This window comes from Saccostrea echinata, unplaced genomic scaffold (genome assembly GCF_033153115.1).
Source record: "Saccostrea echinata isolate AGI-Se365-2 ecotype Australia unplaced genomic scaffold, CSIRO_AGI_Sech_v1 ptg000009l, whole genome shotgun sequence".
In the NCBI taxonomy this organism is placed as follows: domain Eukaryota; kingdom Metazoa; phylum Mollusca; class Bivalvia; order Ostreida; family Ostreidae; genus Saccostrea; species Saccostrea echinata.
Genome location: NW_026889758.1, coordinates 8,354,877 through 8,379,824, shown reverse-complemented (window position 1 = coordinate 8,379,824; position 24,948 = coordinate 8,354,877). Strand labels below are relative to the sequence as shown.

Genomic DNA, 24,948 nt, shown 5'->3' with positions numbered 1-24,948 from the left:
GCTTCTGTTCTCCTGTTTGACAAACTCATCAATAAAATAAAACATCGCCAACATTTAGCACATTGTGAGTTTGACCTCGGGGCGCATCGCTTCACCTCCCAGTTTGAATAGGAAGTTGTTTGCTCTAAGGTTGCAGGGGATAGTTTTTTTTTAATGCCAAACATTTGCCGAGAGGATACACATATACATGCGGTCAATAAAAATATATACAGTTTCTTGAGGGCTAATTAATTGCACTTGGTATGCCCATAGCTCACAAATTATGACTAGACTGAAGCTAGCAGCCAATAACAGCAGCCATTAAGCCCGTAGAAGCTAGCAGCCACTAAGGAAATTCATCAAAGGACTGAGAGTACTCTGACGCAATACTGTTTAATGCCTCATTTTCGACAATTTATAATTAATAATTAGATAATTAATGCAACACTTAATTATTAATTAATAATTCAAACACTTGGAGGCAGTTAAGCTCACCTGCATAAGGAAAATTATGCGGTTTCACAACAAACAAACAAACAAACAAAAAGAAAAAAATGTCACCATCTTTGACCGCTTAAGAATAAAACAGCATTGGATAGGTTAAGTACTTCCGGGAGAATCCCTTTTAGACTCTTTTACGGGTCTCAGGAACATGATGGTGCCAAGAGGCTAACCTGAAATTTGCTTACTCCTAAAATTTACATTGATAAGGGTTTGAAGGTAATTTAATCTATTTTAAGTTATGATCCTTGAAGTGTGCTTCGAACAATTACTGGCTCAAGGTAAAAGGGTCCACAGGGCTATTATATACGGCCATAAAATTTAGGCTGAAGTGGTACCACCAAGTGGTGCCAAGGGCGGGTTACGTATTTCAAGCAGCTATTATACCTCTTATCTTATAAGTGTGCTTTAAATCATTACTGTGCAAGATAGAAGATTTCTAGGACTATCTTTCCCGCAATCGGTTTGAGGCTGTAACGGCACCACCAAGTGGTGCCAACGGTGGGGAACATCTTTCATGCTTTCATTTTTCAACCATCAATGACCACTAGAACAAACTAACACTAAACTGGAAAAAATTTAAGGGCCTTAGGGAGTATCCTTTGTCAACTTTTTGACAGGTTCCAATGACTAGAAAAGGCCAGTTAGGTAACCTGAACTTTGTTGTTTTTCACATTGTCTATTGATATACAGATTAAAAGTCAGATGTTATACCCCTTATCTTTGAAGTGTGCTTCAAATCATTACTGGGGCAAGGTAGAGGGCCCCTAGGACTATCATTTCCCGCTATCAGAATGTTGCTGTAGTGGTACCACCAAGTGGTGCCATGGGTGGGGGACGTATTTCAAGCATTCATTTTGAAAGCATCTTTGACTACTAGAACAAAGTAACACTAGTGAAAGGTTAAGGACCTTAGGGAGAACCACTTGCCAGGTTTTCGAAGGGTCCTGTTGAAGAAAAAGGGCCAGTAAGCTAACCAGAACTTTGTTGTTTTTCACTTTGTATTTTAATATACGGGTTAAAGGTCAGCTATTATACCCCCTTAACTTTGAAGTGTGCTTCAAATCATTACTAGGGCAAGGTAGAAGGCCCCTACGACTATCATTTCCCGCTATCAGAATGTTGCTGTAGTGGTACCACCAAGTGGTGCCATGGGTGGGGCATGTATTTCAAGCATTCATTTTGAAAGCATCTTTGGCTACTAGAACAAAGTAACACTAGTGAAGGGTTAAAGACCTTAGGGAGAACCACTTGCCAGGTTTTCGAAGGGTCCTGTTGAAGAAAAAGGGCCAGTTAGCTAACCTGAACTTTGTTGTTTTTCACTTTGTGTTTTAATATACGGGTTAAAGGTCAGTTAATATACCCTTTATCTTTGAAGTGTGCTTCAAATCATTACTGGGGCAAGGTAGAGGGCCCCTAGGACTATCATTTCCCACTATCAGAATGTTGCTGTAGTGGTACCACCAAGTGGTGCCATGGGTGGGGCACGTATTTCAAGCATTCATTTTGAAAGCATCTTTGGCTACTAGAACAAAGTAACACTAGTGAAAGGTTGAGGACCTTAGGGAGAACCATTTGCCAGGTTTTCGAAGGGTCCTGTTGAAGAAAAAGGGCCAGTAAACTAACCTGAACTTTGTTGTTTTTCACTTTGTGTTTTAATATACGGGTTAAAGGTCAGCTATTATACCCCTTATCTTTGAAGTGTGCTTCAAATCATAACTGGGGCAAGGTAGAGGGCCCCTAGGACTATCATTTCCCGCTATCAGAATGTTGCTGTAGTGGTACCACCAAGTGGTGCCATGGGTGGGGGCGTAATTCAAACTTTCATTTTCAAATCACCTTAGGCCCCTAGAAGAAACTAATACTGGTTGAGTATCATTGGAAACTTTCGGGTTCTCTCGGACTTGATGGGGGCCAGTTCAACTTTGTCGTTTATTTACATTGAATATTGAAACACGGATAAAGATCAGTTATTATTTTTTGAAAGTGGATATGCATCATTCCTTAGTAGGGTATAGGAGGTGGCGTATCGGGCTATCATTTGCCGATATCAGATTAAGACTTTAGGGGAACCACCTAGTTGTGCTTTGGTTGAAAGCCCTTTTTGAAGTATTTAATTTTCGCAATATTTGAACACCATAAGAAACCAACACAAGGGAAAGGTAAGGGATCATAAGGAGTATTCCTTTTCAGTTTTTGGAGGGTCTTTATTGCCAATATTCTGATAGAAACTTTATTTTTTCCTTGTTCAGTTTTTAAGAAAATTTAGGATTCGTCTATTATCCCATTATTTTTTAAGTGTGCATGAAAGCACTTTTGTGGCAGAATGGGGGGGGGGGGGGGCTGGCTTATCATTTTCACTGTAGGGGTTCCGCCAAGTGGGTTGTTTCAAGCATTTTTTTCTTCGCCATCTTTGAATAATGTAACAAACCAACACTAGGCAAGGGAAAGGGATCATAGAAAGTGCCCCTTGTTATGTTTTAAGAGAGTCTTTGAGACAATCATCTCATCCAAACATTGTCACATTTTAACATTACATTTTGAGATGAGGTTGTTCATTTACTCAGGTGACTTATTGCTATATGTTTTCGTCTGTTGTCATTTGTCGTCCATCGTATGTTATATTTAAACATATTCAGCTTTTTCTATGTGACCTTTATATCAATTTTAATCAATTTTCGTATATAGCATCTGTGAGTAAAAGGAGAGGAAAGTTGTGAATTTCATGTTCCTGGCTCTTTTGAGTCGAGTTATGCCAAAGACAAGATGTAGTTACGATATCGACAGATTATTTTTTCATAGTTTGCTACAATATTTCTTTTTTCTTGTTCGTATGTTACAATACTCAATATTTACAAAGTTTTTCTTACTGTACGTATCCACGATATCGCATTGATATTGAATCATGATTATTCAATGGATGTTGGTTACCTCCCTCAATGTTATATTACCTGAATGCTATCATTTTCATAGTGTCGATATCATTTCGATGTCGATTCATGTCTGCTCAAGCATTTCAAACTGCTGTCCTTGCCATTGTGCATGTATGTCTTTGTTTAAATACTTTAAATTTAGGAAGATTGTACTTGCTATCGATATTGTCGATATCGACGATATCGTATGGATATCAAATCATTTTCGACATCATTCTTGTGGCTGTATTTCTTTATGCAACAGTTATGAGTACGTTCTTTCTGATTATTAAGTTTGTCCTAATGTCGATCTCGTACCGATATTGAACTATGATTCCGCAAACCATAATATTTTTACCAACGCTCACCCTTACACAAAACCTTACCCTAACCCCAACCTCCTTAAAAATAAAAACAACCCTTGCCCTTTATTTGTCATCCTTAATTTTATTTAGATATTTATACCTAGCTGCAATAATGTAACCCTCTCCGATTTTTTGGGGGGGAGACGGCTACAACTCCTTAGGATCTCCGTAATGGTGCAAGTGCGGGAGTAATTCACTACCGCACAGTTTTTGGTTCAAATTATCAGAAAGTGGGTATTTTATTATCATATCTTAACTGAACTCATAAAATGTAGCTATGCAAGACATGAATTGGTCCAAAAATATAACGAACAATTCGTAGATCGGTTATTTTTCGTGTATGTCAACATCATAACTTGAATTTGTCCGCCATGTTTACTGACTTTGATCGATTTTATTTTGGAACAACCAATGAGAATTCTGGATCTACGGGAGCGGATCTATATTGGATTTCCCTTATTTTAAGCATAAATATTACGGTTTATGAAAAAATATCACATGGAATGCTTTTATTTATCGATGTTTAGTGATACCAAACAACACAAACATTTATCAACACCGACATTTACTTTATCAAGTGATTCTAAATATAAAGCGCAAGTTTCAGTACATCACGAGAGAACTGTCATGGCTGCTGAAGAGAACGACTGGTAAACACGCAGATTTACTTTACTTGGTTTTCGCGTATAATGGGCTATGTTGTTGATAGTGAATAAAAATTCTTATTGGAAGTAAGTTAAATGCAAAAACAGTTTATTTTGCCTGCAGACGCCCGTATCAAAAATATAAATTTGCACCATTATGGAGATGCAGTGGAATTGTAGCCCTCTCCTGAGAATATCATGTTAAAAAAAATCGGAGAGGGCTACATTATTGCAGCTAATTTGTACCAAATAATGAATGCACATTGACATCATACTTGCGACCTTCTATAAATATGTTTCTTCCTCAATTTGGAAATAAATTGTACAGATCTGTATCGATATCGATGATATTGTCGATAGCAACGGTGTCGAAATAAAACTAAGTTTAATATTTATCCAGTATTTCCAATTCCATAGTAATGATCAGGATCGATAGCATTACAATATCGATGTTATATTGTCTATATCGACATAGAATTTGTTGGAACCTGAGGGGTGGGGTTCAAACTATCAAATTTAATGTAACTTTTAAAAGTCTTAGACATCAAGCAGTCAGACTTTAAGCATTTATAAGATATGAGAATTGCGAACAGTCAAAGCAAACAATACAAAATTGTTAGCAGAGCCACAAGGACCTCTGAAAACAGAGGAGGGACCAGGTACCTTAAATGAGTGTGCATCCCCTGTTGTCCGGTCACATCCGTTGTTTGCTCTTTGTCATTACCGGTAAACTGGAGAATTCAGTAGACAATTCAATGTAAAAGTAACGGACTTAACGAGAGATTGTAGTTGCAATCATAGCCCTTGTTTCAACCATAGAATTTGCAAAATATTGTGTGTAAACGAGATTCTTTATATCCTTGTATAATCAACTTATTCGTTAAATGCTTGCTTATTTTTTTTCCAATAAGCAATGATACCTCAAAAGCAAACTGTGAAATTCTTGGTCCTTAGATTTGGAGTTTTGATGTAAGAGTTGGGCTTTATAGATCATATAAGTAAAGTAATATTCTTTAAAGTCTTCTTCTCTCAGCTGTATATTTAGGAGACAAACTAAATGCACAGAAATGATAAGCAAGTGTGCCTCTTCCAAAATTTTGAATTAAGGCCTCTTGGTCATGGTTATTTTGTTAAGGTGGGGCTTTATTGGTCATACATGTATAGTGAAATTGCTTCAATTCTTTGAAAATCTTCTCTGTTCCTGTGTATTGAGCAGACAAACTAAGTGCATGGTTATGAAAAGAAACAAGGAAGGGTGACCTTTCCAAAATTCTGAAACTGGTCCAATGGATCAAGTGTTCTGGTTCTGAGCAGGGTACCATTGATCTTATGAGTAAACTGATAGAAGTCAGTTTCTTTTGTTTATTCAGTTATGATAATTAATCACTGTAAATACTGAAATTGATAGATCAATAAAAATAAAAAATAAAAAATTAATGTATACTCAACAAAAAAGTAACGGGTCATGGAATTAAGTCCACAATTATTTTTTAATACAAGAGTTTTGTTTTTAGGAATAATATTTATGTGGCTGTCGTACATACTGCTTTTTATTTGCACAAGTTCGATTACCGAGTAACCGAAACCATGTGCACATTTACAATATCCCCCTCCCAAAATGAGAAACGCTGTCAAAGGTCAAGTGAAAGAAATTTTGTGTAAGACTTTAATTTTCAACAAGAGGCCCATGGGCCACAACGCTCACCTGAGTAACTTTGGCCTTGCTGTTTTTCACCTGATCCCCCATCCCCTGTAGTACTTATTGTGGCCCCGCCCTACACCCAGGGGTCATGATTTGAACAATTAGAATCTACACTACCCCAGGATGCTTCCACATATTTTTTCAGCTTTTCTGGCCCAGTCGTTCTTGAGAAGAAGATTTTTAAAGTTTTTTTTTCTGCATATTTCAATGTAAAACTTGGATTCCCTATTGTGGCCCCGCCCTACCCCCAGGGGTCATGATTTGAACAATTAGAATCTACACTATCCCAGGATGCTTCCACATAAATTTCAGCTTTTCTGGCCCAGTGGTTCTTGAGAAGAAGATTTTTTAATCACCCCACTCAATTTTTGTCTTTTCTTGATTATCTCCCCTTTGAAGGGGACTTGGCCCTTCATTTTAACATTTTAAACTCCCCTAACCCAAGGATTCTTTGTACCAGGTTTGGCTAAAATTGGCCCAGTGGTTCTTGAGAAGAAATTGAAAATGTGAAAAGTTTACAGACGAACGGACGACGGACAACGGGTGATCCGAAAAGCTCACTTGAGCTTTCAGCTCAGGTGAGCTAAAAATTACTTTAGACTTTGAAATTTGACAATTGTTGACCTTAACTAATGACAGCATACCGCAGAGGCGACATATGAATGTACAGCACAACGGTTGTGCCAAAGGCATGTTGCAATTGGGTATGCTTAACGTCAACTGGTTCGACAGTTAAACGTCAGCCAAAGCGTATCAAGGAGGTAAAGGGAAAGGTCCCAGAATACAGGAGAGCGGGGGGGGGGGGGGTGCAACAAAGACTGAAGTGACAGGCCAAAAAGTACGACAGCCCGTCAGCAGTGTGAAATTTGCTCTTGGCAAAACGCATCGGTTCATGTCTGCCGAAATCTTGAATAGAAAGTATAGGAATGATCATGGGTTGCAAAAACCCACTCAGACGTTAAGAAATAGGATACCTGCAGCAAAGAGCTAGATTCATTTTTTGCATCAAATGGCCCTGTCCTTATATCAATTAATTGACTATCACCTTCTGTCCCATTTCATATATCAAAATAGAGTAGAGACGTAGTGCTTTCATTTCCTATAATAAAATTTCTTTTTGAGAATTCAGGTACTGGTAAACAGGCTTTGAGAAAATGCAATGTTCTTGAATTTTGCAGAAAACATGCGTATTTGACTACCTTCAGCAAAGAATTAAAATATGAGCACAGCTCACGATCCAAAAATTAAAACATGTTTTGTGATCTTCAGAAACCGATCGTTCATTATGTTATTGCATATTTTGGATCAGAGGTTGTGCTCTATATGAAATATTGAAATAATACCTCAATTTTTGGCCATTTTTATGGGTTTTTTTTTTTTACTGAATATGGGAAACATGACGCATTTTATGACGTCATAATGCATTGACTAGAGAGAAAATTACGTCATGTTCAATAGATACACAGTCAAGGATCCAAGTTATAAATACTGCATTTCAAAACCAAAACTGAGCAATTTCTATTTTTTAGAAATTCTCAGGGCTAAAAAGGGCCCTAAGTGGCTCTGGCTCTTTGCATGTTTACAAGCCAGCATATCCGTCCATGTTTGACTGTAATATCTCGCAATGCTTGTCTTGAGTTAGTAATAACCATGAACATTGGCAATTACGAGACCGATTCTGTTCACATATGAATCCAAGTTTTGTGTGGACTTCCATATGGTCGTTTCTGTGTGCGGCGCCAAAAGAATTAACAGTACCATAACTATTGTGTTGCTAAGCATAACCGCTTTCTGTCATGGTTGGAGTGGGTTATGTTCCGATAGATTTTCATTCGGACAGTATTTCATTCGGAATGGTCCGTTAACTGGTCTTAAATACAGGATGAGATTTTCCACAACATTGTTTGTCCTTTTACAGCTGCTACTAGTTTTGGTCAAGATTTTGATCTCATGGATAATAACGCAATACCAAACAGGGCTCGAGTTGTTGAACAATATATTTCTAATGAAACAATTGAACGAATGCAATGACCTTCATGTTTGCCAGACTTAAACCCAGTAGAACAAACTGGGGATGTCCTTCAGCGATGTGTACGACTGATGTGTCTCCAACAAATGTACAGGAATTGGAAAATGCTCTCTGTGAAGAACTAAGCAAGATCCCATTGTAAATGATTAGAACTCTTATTCGGAGTTCTCTGAGGCATTGTCATGCTGTTGTATTAGCGCTTGGTAGTCACACAAAATATTGAAACATTTGCACAACGAATTTGATCAAATCTTATGACATTTAAAATCTCTATAATTTGCACTTTCATATTGGATTTATGAGACTGTACACTAGAAAACAATCGAATACTTAATAAAATTCATTTTTTATACCCGCACTTTCTAAATGAAATATATGGAGACAACGAACAGTATTCAAGCTCAAAAGTCCATTAAACATTACAAAATAGGAGCAGAGCAAACACGGACCTCCGAAACATCAGAGGTGGGATCAGGTGCATGGAGGAGTGAGCATCCCCTGCCGACTGGTCACACCCGCCGTGTGCTCCTTGTCATGATCGGGAAATAACGGAAAAATCCGTCGACAATTCAGTGTGTAAATAATGGTCTAACAATTACTATGAAAAACGTCAGTCAGTATTTGACTCAGTGATAAATTGTATTTGCTGACAAGGTCATTGTATCGACCATAGAGCTTGGGAAATAATGACTTTAAACGAGACTGCTGATATTCTTGTTTCATCAACTTGTTTGTCAGTAATTTACCTCGTTTTAGAAATTGTATATACGTAGATCATGCTCTTGCGTATCGAATCAAGTGAGAGATATAAACCCCGTATGCAGGTGATGAAGGTATATTGCTGCATAAGTAAGGGAAGTTGACGATTGAAAAGTTAAAGTCATCACGTTTATCAGAAAGCTTGGTTGTTAGATTACCATTAACGTCTTTTTCAAGTAAAATATCCAAATATGAAACAGATGTGTCAGACTCTGTGGTATCTTTTATCTCAAGCTCACCGGGATATATCGTATCGACATAAGAATGGAAATAACCATTGTTAATTGACAATACGTCGTCGATATATCTAAATGTCGAGTTGAAGGCCACGTCAAGTGTTCTCTTCTTTTCATGTATAAGATTTTGGACAAATTCTGCTTCATATGAATATAAAAAAGGTCTGCTAATAACGGGGCGCAATTCGTACCCATGGGAATTCCATCTTGTACAACAAAATAAGACGAGCTAATAGCTGTAAGCTCGCAACATAGAGAATATTAATTGGCTTTGACAAAATACATTGTCTTACTCTTTGACTTATATCCGAAAGCATACAGCTTAATTTATCGTGGGGAATGGTTGTGTATGAAGTTGAAAAGTTTTTAAGCTGTTGATTTTGGTAAATTCTTGTGATTTCAAATTTTCATAAAGTTCCTTAGAATTTTTATGTATCCACATCTGATTTACACCATTTCTCGAATATATTGTTGCACAGTACTCTTGAAGTTTCTCCTTCACTACTGTTAATATCTTAGTGAGGAGTAAAGAAAGAGGCTTGGTTGAACATTTACTGGAACCCGCTATGTATCTTTGTTTGTAAGGATTTTTGTGAAGTTTCGGAATCCAATATAGATATGGTAATTCAAATTCATTTTGGTTGTTTGCAATATTAAAAATATTCAAAACTGACATGATTTTGAAGAATGTCTTCTTTAGAAAAGGAACTATGAGTATAATTTGGATTACCACTTGTAGAATTAAATCCAAGTTCCTCTAAAATACATTTAATATAATGAGCCTTACAAACAAAGACAATGTTGTTACCTGAGCTGTCAGCAGGGACCAGTACGTACTAATCATATAATTTATCTATTTCTTTTTTCACTTCTGGATTATTGAATACAGAAGGATAGATGGTTCTCATATTGCGCCTCAATCTTTTAATGCGCAATTTTAACAGACATCTGATACATTTAATCCATTCTGACAAAGTGTCAAGGTGTTCTTTTTCATATCTGGCCCATCGCCTGGCGTAATCCTCTACAGAATCCATAATATTTAAGAAATTTCGACGCCAGTTGAAGGATCTGGGTTCCCTATATTTAGGACCTTTTAAAATTAATTATCTAAGGTCCTCATTATTAACTATATTTACGTCACCAGTAATTATGTGTCCAGCAGGACTATTTATAGGGTGAAGAAGAACATGAACACGGTGGAGGATTATGTTTCAGATATTCGATATCCAGGTCCTGTACAGTTTTCTTGTAATGTTGTTACCCTATTCCGTCCGTCTGTCTGTCACATTTGCTTCTTCCTCAAACTCCTCTTATATTTTACGCAGTAACCAATCAGTCTTTTGGAATATGATAGGCGGTGTCCTGAAGGTTTGCAATAAGGCTTTGGAATTTTTAATTTTACCCTTATCACCTGAATATGGTGTTTATGTCTCTCAGTTGATTCGATACGCAACAGCATGCTCTACGTATGAACAATTTCTAAAACGAGGCAAGCTATTGACAAACAAGTTGACGAAACAAGGGTATCAACAGTGTCGTTTGAAGTCATCTCTTCGCAAGTTTTTAGGTCGATACAATGACCTTGTCAGCACATACAACCTATTATTGAGTCAAATGCTGACTGACGTTTCTCATACTAATTGTTATGATATTATTTATACACTGAACTGTCTGCGGATTTATCTGGTTTTTGTTTCCCGATCATGACAAGGAGCAGACGACGGATGTGACCGGTCGGGAGAGGATGCTTACTCCTCCATGGCACCTGAGCCCACCTCTAATTTTTGAGGTCCGCGTTTGCTCTGCTTCAAATTTGTATCGTTTCATTGGACTTCTGAGATTGAATACCGTTTTATCTTCATATTTCATTCTACTAAAACCTCGTTCTCAGAACTCCTCTTACATTTAAAATAGTATCCTAATCATCTTTTGGAACATGATTGGTGGTGTCCTGTATATGAGCATTCAGGTTTCTGAATTTTCATTTTTACCCTGGGGTCAAATGGAGGTAAAAATGCAAAAAATTCCTGGTTCCTAGAACTCCTCTTACATTTTACACAGTAGCCTAATCATCTTATGGAAGATGATTGATGGTGTCCCGTAGATGTGCAATAAGGTTTTGGAATTTTCATTTTTACCCTTAGGGTCATATGGGGTCGAAAAATGACCTTTTATACAAAAAGCCCCTGGTTCCCAGAACCCCTCTTACATTTTTAGCTCACCTGAGCCGAAGGCTCAAGTGAACTTTTCTGATCAAAATTTGTCCGTTGTCTGTCGTCGTTGTCGTTGGCGTTGTCGTTGTCGTAAACTTTTCACATTTTCATCTTCTTCTCCAGAACTACTGGACCAATTTCAATCAAACTTGGCACAAAGTATCCTTGGGTGAAGGGGATTAATGGCATTATTGAAAAATCTTCTTCTCAAGAACCAATGGGCCAGGAAAGATGAAACTCATATGGAATTAGTGTCAGATAGTGTAGATTGAAGTTTGTTCAAATCATGAACCCCGGGGGTAGGGTGGGGCCACAATGGACAATCAAAGTTTTACATAGGAATATATAGGAAACATCTTCAGAAATCTTTTTCTCAAGAATAGCAAAGCTATTATTGGTCATATTTATATGGAAGCATTCTCAGGTGGTGTAGATTCAAGTTTGTTCAAATCATGATCCCCGGGGTAGGGTGGGGCCACAATGGTCGATCAAAGTTTAACATAGGAGTATATAGGAAAAAACTTCTTCTCAAGAACAGCAAAGCTATAATTGGTCAAATATATATGGAAGCATCTGCAGGTGGTATAGATTCAAATTTGTTCAAATCATGACCCCCGGAGGTAGGGTGGGGCCACAATGGAAGATCAAAGTTTTCATAAAGTATATAGGAAAAATCTTCAAAAATCTTCTTCTCAAGAACAGCAAAGCTATGATTGGTCAAAATTATGTGGAAGCATCCTCAGGTGGTTTAGATTCAAGTTTGTTCAAATCATGACCCCCAGGTAAGGGTGGGGCCACAATGAACGATCAAAGTTTTACATAGGAATATATAGGAAAAATCTTTTGTCAAATATATATGGAAGCATCTGCAGGTGGTATAGATTCAAGTTTATTCAAATCATGACCTCCAGCGGTAGGGTGGGGCCACAATAAAAGTTCAAACTTGTAGAGAAAAAAGTCACAGTCAAAAAATTATGTAAGCATCCTGAGTTAGTGTAGATCTTAATTTGTTCAAATCATATCCCCACTCCCTTTTAGGGGTAGTTTGGGACCACTTATGCATTTAAGCTTTTCAATACTAAACTGATTTTTGCTTTTTTCCTAGCCACAGTGCTCAAGTTAGCGATGTGGCCGCTGGGCCTCTTGTACACAGTAGCCTAATCATCTTATGGAAAATGGAGGGTGGTGTCCTGTAGATGTGCAATAATGTTTTGGAGTTTTCATTTTCACCCTGGGGGTCAAATAGGGATTCATGAATCCACCTATAACATGTATAAATTCAAGGTTGTCTCGAATCATCGGATATCTCAAACTTTAATAGTGGCCCCATCTAGTTTGAGATAATGAGGTTTGACTGTATCTACCTTACTAACCATGACAACACTGTTCAACTAAATCTCTTTAAAGAAGATTAACAGAATAATGTATCTTAGTATAATCTACTTGTACAGTCTCATTCAAATTAGATAAAACGGTAGGAGGAGTAGTGCTTTGTAAAAACAATTTTGATTCCATAATATGTAATGAAGCTATCGCAATAAGATTCCATTGCTCTTGCCAAGTGGGTCTTGAAAAGTTTGTATTTCTTATACGTTCCATTATAAAACTTTAATTGCCTCTTATGGCCCCACTCTATCCCTGGGGGTCATGTGTGGACAAATTAAATCTACACTATGTTATGAAGCTTTCAAATAAATCAAACTTTTCTGACTCAGTGGTTCTTGAGAATAAGACTTTTGAAATTTTCAGTCATCTTATATCTCCTTAAAATGAGCTTTACCCTTATTTGAACAAACTTAAATCCCCTTTACCCGAGGAAACTTTTAGGCAATTTTGTTTAAACTGGTCCAGCAGTTCTTGAGAAGATAATATTGTAAAAATTTTACGCCAAAGACAACAACAACAACAGAGATTATAATCAGAAATAAAAGTTTATTTGATCCGTCAGATCAAATGAGCTAAAAATAAAGGCTGGTGGTGGTTGGGGTGGGGGGTGGGGGTGGGGTGGAACACTTGCCTAACAAAATACTCAATATAAAGCTGTTCCCAAAATTTTGCATTCATAGGGTGAGTTTATGTTAGCAAACTTTTCCAAAGTGCCATGATATTTGGTTCTTGTCGAAGGGAGGGACCAAATCAACGTGAGGGAATGGTTTAACAACATACAAAATATAACGTTTTACAATAGAAATTAACCCTTTGTTTCTCTATATATTTTATCACACCTCTAGTGTGTTTCTTGTTATTTTGATTAGAATAATGATGATTAATTGCTGCCTAGTCCAATTTTGTACAGGCCCATATAGTAATTATGGTATTTGTACCCTGTTTACCCGTTTACCGGTCTGAAACAAGTCTGGTGAGGGTCTATGTGAGTAATTTTCGAACATAATTTGGTTCATTTTTGCATACTCAAAATATGAAAACAGTCATGTATTTTGTAATGGATTTAAGCCTTGAACTCAGTTGTAGTTTTCTTTGTGACCTGGATGGAAGGAAAAATGAAAAAGAAATTTATTTGCAGAAGTTTTCTATAAACTTGACAACCATCCTAGAAAATAAATGTTTCATCCAGGTAGGGCAAACGAGAGAAAAAAATAAACCCTGGACAAGGATTGTACACAAAGAGTTTACTGACTTTGACCTTTCATCTATAAAAATTAGAAAGAACGTTTGCTCTAGACAAGTATATGTTTATGCAAAGAGATTTTCTTACCTTCACCTTTCATCTAGAAAATTGGCTCAATGTCACCGCAAACCCTCTACCCGAGAGGACTCTAAGTATAAAGTATGAGCTCAAAAGAGCCAAGCGGGGAGAAAATATGCTCTGAACAAGGATTTTACACAAGGAGGTTTTCTTTACCTTGACATTTGTTTGAAAAAAATGGCTCAAGTCCTTGAACACCCTTCGCCAATGGATACTCTGTGAGTAAAGTTTGAGCCAGGTAAGGCCAAGGAGAGAGAAGACATACTCTGAACAAAGTTTTCTTATGCAAAGCTATTTACTGACGTTGATCTTTCATCTAAAAAATTGATTCAAGGTCACTGCATACCCTCCACCCAAGGACGATCTATTGTTTGAAAGAGTTAAATATCAGCAATTATCAACCTTGCCTTTGAATAGTGCATTCAACCAAGACTGAGGCAAAATAGGGCTATCGTTTCCCACTGTCACATTTGGGTTGTAGGGGTGCCATTAAGTAGTGTTAAGGTTTGGGACCAAATTGTTAGCAATTTTCTCTTTGTCATCTTTGGACAACATTTAAAATAGCACTGCTATGGGTAAGTATTCTCATTTAGTATATCTTGTCAACTTTTTGAGGGATCTCCGGCTCTCTGGACCTGGAAGGGACCAGTAGACTAAACCAAACTTTTCTTTACATTGCATTGTGAGATGAAGTTAAAGAAAGACTACTACCTCCCTTACCTTTGAAGTGTAAAAACAACAAAGTTCAGGTTAGCTTACTGGCCCTTTTCCTTCAACAGGACACTTCCAAAACCTGGCAAGTGGTTTTCCCTAAGGTCCTTAACCTTTCACTAGTGTTACTTTGTTCTAGTAGCCAAAGATGCTTTCAAAAAGAATGCTTGAAATACGTACCCCACCCATGGCACCACTTGGTGGTACCACTACAGAAACATTCTGATAGCAGGAAATGATAGTCCTAGGGGCCCTCTACATTGCCCCAGTAATGATTTGAAGCACGCTTCAAAGATAAAGGGTATATTAACTGACCTTTAACCCGTATATTAAAACACAAAGTGAAAAACAACAAAGTTCAGGTTAGCTAACTGGCCCCTTCTTTTCCCAGGGACACTTCCAAAACCTGGCAAGTGGTTCTCCCTAAGGTCCTTAACCTTTCACTAGTGTTACTTTGTTCTAGTAACCAAAGATGCTTTCAAAATGAATGCTTGAAATACGTACCCCACCCATGGCACCACTTGGTGGTACCACTACAGCAACATTCTGATAGCAGGAAATGATAGTCCTAGGGGCCCTCTACATTGCCCCAGTAATGATTTGAAGCACACTTCAAAGATAAAGGGTATATTAACTGACCTTTAACCCGTATATTAAAACACAAAGTGAAAAACAACAAAGTTCAGGTTAGCTAACTGGCCCTTTTTCTTCAACAGGACCCTTCGAAAACCTGGCAAATGGTTCTCCCTAAGGTCCTCAACCTTTCACTAGTGTTACTTTGTTCTAGTAGTCAAAGATGCTTTCAAAATGAATGCTTGAAATACGTCCCCCACTCATGGCACCACTTGGTGGTACCACTACAGCAACATTCTGATAGCGGGAAATGATAGTCGTAGGGGCCTTCTACCTTGCCCTAGTAATGATTTGAAGCACACTTCAAAGATAAGGGGTGTAATTGCTGTCCCTTAACCCGTATATCAAAATAAAAAGTGAAAAACAACAAAGTTCTGGTTAGCTTACTGGCCCTTTTTCTTCAACAGGACCCTAAACCTGGCAAGTGGTTCTCCCTAAGGTCCTTAACCTTTCACTAGTGTTACTTTGTTCTAGTAGTCAAAGATGCTTTCAAAATGAATGCTTGAAATACGTACCCCACCCATGGCACCACTTGGTGGTACCACTACAGCAACATTTTAATAGCAAGAAATGATAGTCCTAGGGGCCCTCTACCTTGCCCCAATAATGATTTGAAGCACACTTCAAAGATAAGGGGTATAATAGCTGACCTTTAACCCGTATATTAAAACACAAACGAAAAACAACAAATTTCAGGTTAGCTTACTGGCCCTTTTTCTTTGTCGGGACCCTTCAGAAACCTGGGAAGTTGTTCTCTCTAAGGTCCTCAACCTTTCACTCGTGTTACTTTGTTCTAGTAGCCAAAGATGCTTTCAAAATGAATGCTTGAAATACGTGCCCCACCCATGGCACCACTTGGTGGTACCACTACAGCAACATTCTGATAGCGGGAAATGATAGTCGTAGGGGCCCTCTACCTTGCCCCAGTAATGATTTGAAGCACACTTCAAAGTTAAGGGGGTATAATAGCTGACCTTTAACCCGTATATTAAAACACAAAGTGAAAAATAACAAAGTTCAGGTTAGCTTACTGGCCCTTTTTCTTCAACACGACCCTTCGAAAACCTGGCAAGTGGTTCTCCCTAAGGTCCTTAACCTTTCACTAGTGTTACTTTGTTCTGGTAGCCAAAAATGCTTTCAATATGAATGCTTGAAATACGTACCCCACCCATGGCACCACTTGGTGGTACCACTACAGCAACATTCTGATAGCGGGAAATGATAGTCCAAGGGACCCTCTACCTTGCCCCAATAATGATTTGAAGCACACTTCAAAGATAAGAGGTATAATAGCTGACCTTTAACCCGTATATTAAAACACAAAGTGAAAACCAACAAATTTCAGGTTGGCTTACTGGCCCCTTCCTTTCCTAGGGACACTTCCAAAACCTGGCAAGTGGTTCTCCCTAAGGTCCTTAACCTTTCACTAGTGTTACTTTGTTCTAGTAGTCAAAGATGCTTTCAAAATGAATGCTTGAAATACGTCCCCCACCCATGGCACCACTTGGTGGTACCACTACAGCAACATTCTGATAGCGGGAAATGATAGTCCTAGGGGCCCTCTACCTTGCCCCAGTAATGATTTGAAGCACACTTCAAAGATAAGGGGTATAACATCTGACTTTTAATCTGTATATCAATAGACAATGTGAAAAACAACAAAGTTCAGGTTACCTAACTGGCCTTTTCTAGTCATTGGAACCTGTCAAAAAGTTGACAAAGGATACTCCCTAAGGCCCTTAACTTTTTTCCAGTTTAGTGTTAGTTTGTTCTAGTGGTCATTGATGGTTGAAAAATGAAAGCATGAAAGATGTTCCCCACCGTTGGCACCACTTGGTGGTGCCGTTACAGCCTCAAACCGATTGCGGGAAAGATAGTCCTAGAAATCTTCTATCTTGCACAGTAATGATTTAAAGCACACTTATAAGATAAGAGGTATAATAGCTGCTTGAAATACGTAACCCGCCCTTGGCACCACTTGGTGGTACCACTTCAGCCTAAATTTTATGGCCGTATATAATAGCCCTGTGGACCCTTTTACCTTGAGCCAGTAATTGTTCGAAGCACACTTCAAGGATCATAACTTAAAATAGATTAACACTTTTCTGAGGAAAATTTTCTTGGCAAAAATTTATTGATATTAATTAAACAAGTAGTGTGAAACACTGATGCCCCGTATGGCAGCTTATGGCAAAGGTCAAAGTTTCTTAAATACAAGGTAAACTCCAAGGTCAAGAGATCAAAAATGTTGTTATCCAAAGAAAGGACTTGTGTCAGTGGATAAACCTGGTAAATATGAAAGCCCAAACACCAAATATTGAAAAGTTATGGTCAAGGTTAATGCTTTCTAATAGTGCGTCAAACTCCAAGGTATAGATGAAAGGGTCAAAATTAATGGTATGCAGGGGAAGACCTTGTCATATAAAATACACATGCAAAATATAAAAGCCCTGGCACCAACTTTCAAAAGTTATGGCGAAGGTTGAAGTTTTTCAAAAGTAGGTCAAACTCCAAGGTCAATGTCAAAAGGTCAAAAGTGTTGGTATTCAAAGGAAGGTCTTGTCACAAGGAATATACGAAAGTGAAATTTGAAAGGCCTAGTCCCAAATGCTCAAAAGTCATGGCCAAAGTTAAAGTTTTTCAAAAGTAGGACAAACCTGAAGGTCAAGGTCAAAATTGTTGGTATCCAAAGAAAGGTCTTGTCACAAGGAATATACCTGTGAAATTTGAAAGCCCTAGTACTAACTGCTCAAAAGTTATGGCCAAAGTTAAAATTTTTCAAAAGTAGGTCAAACTTCAAGGTCAAAAAGTGAAAAATATTTACATATATCATGGGAATGTCTTGTCAAGATGAATACACATGAGAAATATAAAAGCTATATATCACCAACTGATCAAACGTCATGGCCACGGTTAAAGTTGGGAAAATTTTGGCAAAAGTGGGTCAAACACTAAGGTCAAGTTCAAGAGGTTAAATATGTTGCTACCCAAAGGAAGGTCTTGTCACAAGAAATACACATGTGAAATATGAAAAACATAGCGCCAACCAATCAAAAGTTATAGGCAAATGTTAAAGTTTTTGCGGACAATCAGACGAACGGATAAACAGACAAACAGACAGATAGACGGACATGGCAAAAACTATATACCCCCGAATCTTCGATTACGGGGCCATAAAAATGATGTGTTACTTGCGGGGTTCGAACCCTAGCAATAAAAATCCTGAGTATCATTTTCCTTTGAGACCATCACGCTAACCACCTTGCTACATAACTCTTGATGAATAGTGGCATTTAAATCATGTTTGTGACATGACCCTTGAATAAATGGACCAATTATTTCTCGGAAAGATGCGAATGTTGTGTCATAAAAGTGTATTTTTAAGGTATAGTGGGTCTTTGCTCCATATTTTTACTAACAAAAAGATGTACATTTTTACGCAAACTTTGAGGATAAACTTTCAAAAAATGGAGCGAAGACCCATTCATATCGAAAAATTGTATTAAAGTATGAGAAAATGATCCTTTTTTAGTGTGTGTCTGCTATTTCATAGGCAAATGATTTCAATCTTTGTGAGATTTTTGCAAACTGTGGAGATTTTTCATAAAGTATACTTTAATGTTAGATGAAATTTAGAAGAAAATTTTGTTATAAATAATTAAGATTTAATTTTTTCACCTTCACGTTTGTCGCACTATAGGCATTTCGGTCACCTTGTTCGCCCATCTTCTTTCTCAAGACTATATAATGATAAATCTTTATGAGTTGATCAAGTGCTGTTCGTTATCTCTACCCTTTACACACCAAACAAGCAACAAATACAAACTCTTAGAAGCACAAACAGTTTTGTTTTATATTTACAGTACGACTGGTAACGTATAAATACTTCGCACTTGAAACTGTACAAAGTAAACAAATTGCTCAAAATGGAAACATTCAGATTTTAAACCACTACTCTACCTGCGAATAATATTTTGAAATCATACAGCTGCAAAAAAGAATATTAAAGTAAATGTTCCTCACATTTGCACTTCCATTTGCACCTCTGCACTTCTTTTTCAGAAAAAAAAAACCCAATGAGAAATTAAACAATACCTGTATTTATCTTTTTTTTTTTTTTTTTTTTTTTTTTTTTATAAAACATAATAATGTTTCACCCTCAAATCTGTTCAAAAAGCTTTAGAATTTAATTTCAGTTCAGATTTAAAACATGGTAACGTAAACATCGGTAGCATAAATATTTGTCTGAAATTTGTCGTCATATTGTATTGTTGTTACTTAATTATCTCAATGTTAATTAAAGGTATATTTACTGCTTGACTTGTAGGTCACTTTAATTCTAAAGAAACAGTCTTGTTCTCCTACATATTTTTGTGAAAAATTTATATATAATCACTAGATTTATAATAAAAGTGGGGCAATATTTGATAAATATATAATCACTAGATTTATAATAAAAGTGGGGCAATATTTGATAAATATATAATCACTAGATTTATAATAAAAGTGGGGCAATATTTGATAAATATATAATCACTAGATTTATAATAAAAGTGGGGCAATATTTGATAAATACAGAAAAACAGTTTTTGTTTTATACCATTCCATTTATAATAGCATAATTGTTCTTGATATTAAAAAAAAAGTTTAACTTAATCACATTTTTCAGCAAAGCTACAAGTTCATTTCAGTATATACGGATGGCAAAGTATTTGTTTTTGTTTTGTGGCGATCGACATCAAAATTCGATAATTATATTAAAATTATTGTAAAAATTGTCATACGTATTGTGAAGGGTGTGATATTCGGATAATATGCATATGTAGCTTAAATGTTGGACAATGCAACAATGAAAGAAAGAGATATGTGGACGATTTCAAGCTTCTTAATTCAACATAAAAACTACACAGTGATCGGCTATATTAGCGTAAATATCGATTTCTACTATAAAATCTGATTTTCTTCTAAGACATTGAAGTTACGACAAACAAATGTATTCATAGGCGTCGGAAGCAAATTGAAAAGGGGGGGGGGTAATTGAAAGACAAAAAATTTCAAGCCTGGAAAAACTTGACAAGCAAAATAAATAAATAAATAAATAAATAAATAAATAAATAAATAAATAAATAAATAAATAAATAAATAAATAAATAAATAAATAAATAAATAAATAAAAATAATAATGAAAAAAATAAAAGGAAAATTGAAAATTGTCCAAACCCGAAAAATCCTATTTCATGGGGGGTGGGGTGGGGGTAGGATCGAACTTCTTTCAGTACCAATTTTTTTTTAAACGCTACCACTTACCCTTCTTTGATTACACGACAATGTGCCTGTTGAAAGTGGGGGGGGGGGGCTAAACCACGCCCCAATATTCAATGCCTATATTACATGTTTGTCTATCTTTGCCAAAGAAGTGGCGGGGGGGGGCTAAGCACCCCCTCCCCTCCCCCGATTCTGACGCCTATGGTATTTTAATCAAAATGACTTATATGACTGACAGAAAATAAAAATTCTTTGAAATGTTATATTCCTTAAAACACTGTATATCATTTAAAGCTTATTGACACTATATACTCTGAAAATCGGTGTTAAAAACTTTATAAGTCAAAGGCAAGATACAAGTATTCATAGTGGATAATTTATCTATTGTAGGATTAAAAAATCAAACGGCAATCTAAACAACAATCACAATGCTCTACAACTTCTCAAAATCTAACAAAACTGAAATTTAATACTCCATAATTTCCATATTATACAAAGTTAGATGTTGAATGTGTTCATAGCATTTAGTTTTTGAATTAGTGTAAAAGTACTTTTTAAACTTCTCACCCCTATATAAATCTTTTGCATGGTTAGCGCAACTGTTATTAAGCATACAAAGAGGAATAACTCTAATTCAGATCACCTCAAAAAAAAAAAAAAAAAACAAAAAATAAAAAAACAAAACAACAACAACTCTGATAGGGGGAAAACGCTTTTGTTAGTTCCGAATTGTCCGTTTCTCAGAATGCAGTAAGTGCTGACCTTACTAACAATATTTAATGTACAACTGGTCTCTCACCCGAAATACACTGTATGTCAATGTATATAACAAATTAATAAAATTGCAATTTAAACCAACTAAAAGAGGTATATATAACACATTTATGTACTTCTCACGTGTACTCCCTTTTCAATTTGCCCCTAGTCTAATACAGAACACCCCCCCCCCCCCATCAACTTTTACCTTCCCAAACACTAGTACAAAACTGTCCTGTCATTGTCGCAGCCCACAGCTGGCAATTGCATCTGTTATAAAATTTTAACTCATAGTATAATAATACTATATAGCTTAAAAATTTATCACAAAAACAATCAAGTGTCCGTGTCGCAGCCATTGGGTTAGAATCCGTCTCCCACTGCTTACAGGAGCAAGAGCGAATTAAACCCGTTGGTTAGCGATTCAGGTTTTCTACAGTATTCGTTTCTTATAACGTCGCTACTGAAAGCATCTTTTCGAAAAATTTGTAAGCCCTTAAAAGGGCTTTAAATGTCACTGCGTTGTACTAAGACAACGGGCACTGGTCTGTCCTTCACTTCTTTGCGACTTTCTTAGCTCCGGTTTTCTTTGGAGACTTGGCCTTCTTAGGTTTTGCTGCCTTAGCCTTCTTCGGCGATTTTTTGGCTGCCTTGGGTTTGGCAGCTTTTGGTTTAGCTGCCTTGACTTTCTTTGGCGAAGCTTTCTTTACCTTCTTCGTCTTCTTCTCACCCGCCGGTTTCTTAGCTGCCTTAGGTTTCTTTACTTTGGGCTTCTTGACGGGGGATTTCTGTTTCTTAGCTGCCTTGGGTTTCTTGACTGCGGCTTTTTTCTCTCCAAGACTAAATCGACCTTGGGCTCCAACGCCTTTTGTCTGTTTCAGGGCGCCACTTCTCACTCCGTTTCTTAGTGCTGCTTTCACCCTCGTGTTAACCTTTGCTTTGTCATCTCCAACCTTGTTGTTACTTTGTACATACTTGACAATGGCATGTCTGGAGGATCCTTTCCTTTCTTTCAGGGCCTTGATCGCTGTAATGACCATGTCCAAATATTTAGGATGGTCCGCATGTTTCTTTGGCTTGGCTGCAGTCTTCTTTTTGGGGGTCTTCTTAACTGGAACGTCAGTTACGTCTGCCATTTTTGTTGTAATTTTTCCGCTTCTAGTCCGTTCACTGAACAAGAAGTAGTATGACGTTTAAACATGTGCGCCGCAATATATTAGTGTAGCGCGGACGTCGTGGAGAGCACCCAATCAATAAACACAGAGTTGCATGGCTGACAAGGAAATCTACATGAATTGTGTTTTAAGGTTGTGTTCTTGGGCAGTTTTCTTACGAATGCGACAATTGTAAAATTTAGGAAGATTGACATTAGATTTATCATATTCAAAAAAATATATAAAATGAATTTAGAAACAAATATAATTATCTTTTCTTCCAGAAAAAGAAGATTTTATGCGAAAGATGACAACTGAATTCTCGCATGAGTGCATTAAAATTAAGTAGTAAATTTGTAATTAAAAGTTTTAAATTGACATATTAATTGGAAAAGAAAGATATGATATCCTTTTTTAAGTTTTTGACATGGGTATCATTTTAATGCGCTGAGGTTAATGGGTTTATTCAATTTAAGCACAGCTTCCAAACACAAAATGGAGCACAGGCATTTCATTACTGTTTTGCATGATAAAAAGGTCGAAGTGTTTTCTAAAGTAACAATTTGTTGTGAAGCATGAATTATTCACTAATATACTCTTTGAAATATTTAGAAATGTTTTCTGTCAAAGTTTTGGCTCAGAGAGGTCGTTTACTTGTGTTTGTGGCAAATTTCTGATCGCATGTTGTCGGACTTTATTAGTAAAAATGGCCTCCATTTTATCATCAGAGAAGTTTGTTGTGAAATGGATTTCGATTAAGCTGAAAAGTAAAGAGGGAAACAAACATGGTTATCTGATATTAATTGAATGACGTCTTTTGAATGTAATGAAATTAGGTTTTCCTCAAATTCTTTTTTACATCGACATACTACATCATTCAGAGTTCGGCGAAGTTTATATATGTCATGGCGTCCAATTTTTTTTTTAAAGCAAAATAGTAAAAAAAATTTTTTTGAACCACTGATATATACTTTGACTTTCTTGACGTTGACTAAGAAATCCTACAATATTATGATATATTTTACATGTAATTTAATTCCTTTTTACATTTGATTAAATTTTAGAGCGCATTCATGTTTTCTCATTCATGAAAGTGATGTGCACGCGTAATAAAAAGAATTAACGGATCATTCTTTGGAAAAAGACAATCTTGAATCCTTAATATTTTACCAAAAAGTAATTTAATATATATAGTTATCACAGAATTCTTCTCATTAGAAAATGATCAGATTATAGAATAGAATGATAACGAAGAACTTATATTTAGTCTTGATGAGAAGCAATGTGATCTTGGATAAATACATGCATGATACACACTCTTTGTAATTCAAATTGTATTGAAGATGAAATCCATTTCCTTACAAATTGTTTTTTATATAATGAAGAAAGGAAAGTTTTGTTCAACTTTTTAAGTGACAATTATAAAAATTTCAACACTCTGTCCAACAATCAAAAATTTTTATGGATTATGACAAATGAAGATCACAATATATTATTTAAACTATGTGACTTTTTATCCAAATCTTTTATTAAGAGAAAAAACCTCATAAAAAAATAATAAAAGTAAAAATGTTAGAAAATACATAATTTTTCAATTCATGTGTACTTCAGTCTTTACTACTAATATACTTTGCATTTTTTTTAATATTCTATCTTATAAACATTAAGTCTGAAAATGCATGTGCATTAATTGTCATTTTATGTTGATGCCCCCTACCACAATGTGTGTATATATGTGTATGTGTGTATGTGTATGTATGTGTATGTATGTATGTATATATATATATATATATATATATATATATATATATATATATATATATATATATATATATATATATATATATATATATATATATATGTATGTATATGTATATGTGTATATGTATGTATATATATGTATATATATATGTATATGTGTGTGTGTGTATGTGTGTGTATGTATGTATATGTGTATATATATGTATATATACATTGAAGAGTCATATGTCTATTTTATGTACATGTTTATATAGGTGCATGTATGTCTAAATGATTTTTTTTTTCTTTCAACTATATTTTAGGCCTTTCTCTTGTAAGTTTGTTCTCTTTATGCTCATTTGGGCACTGAATTAGTAATAAAACATATCTTATCTTATCTTATCTTATCATACATGTATACAGGCCTTAGGGCTCACTCCTACGAAGGTATTATAAACACTGGGTGCAATTTGAATTTGATGAAAAATAGAAAGATTTCATACATGTGATTTTAATGCGCATCATGCATTTAGAACATCTGTTATATATTAATTTATTTTATATCGTCAAATGCAATAAATATTTTGCACATATAGTGATCATTGTACATTGATTACAAAAAGTTGACTTCCATGGAAA

General features: G+C 36.1%; 1 protein-coding gene across 1 annotated transcript; it reads right to left on the bottom strand.

The window, feature by feature from the left end:
• Positions 1-21,724: 21,724 nt before the first annotated feature.
• Positions 21,725-22,590, bottom strand: LOC133183253 (histone H1-delta-like). The gene has a single exon (XM_061318214.1). It carries the CDS (start codon positions 22,549-22,551, stop codon positions 21,970-21,972), a length of 582 nt encoding a protein of 193 aa, XP_061174198.1. The 5' UTR covers positions 22,552-22,590; the 3' UTR covers positions 21,725-21,969.
• Between the last annotated feature and the right edge of the window lie 2,358 nt (positions 22,591-24,948).

What these genes read in the sequence shown, in the direction of transcription:
- LOC133183253 (XM_061318214.1), bottom strand. Translation starts at nt 22,551, where the DNA reads ATGGCAGACGTAACTGACGTTCCAGTTAAGAAGACCCCCAAAAAGAAG.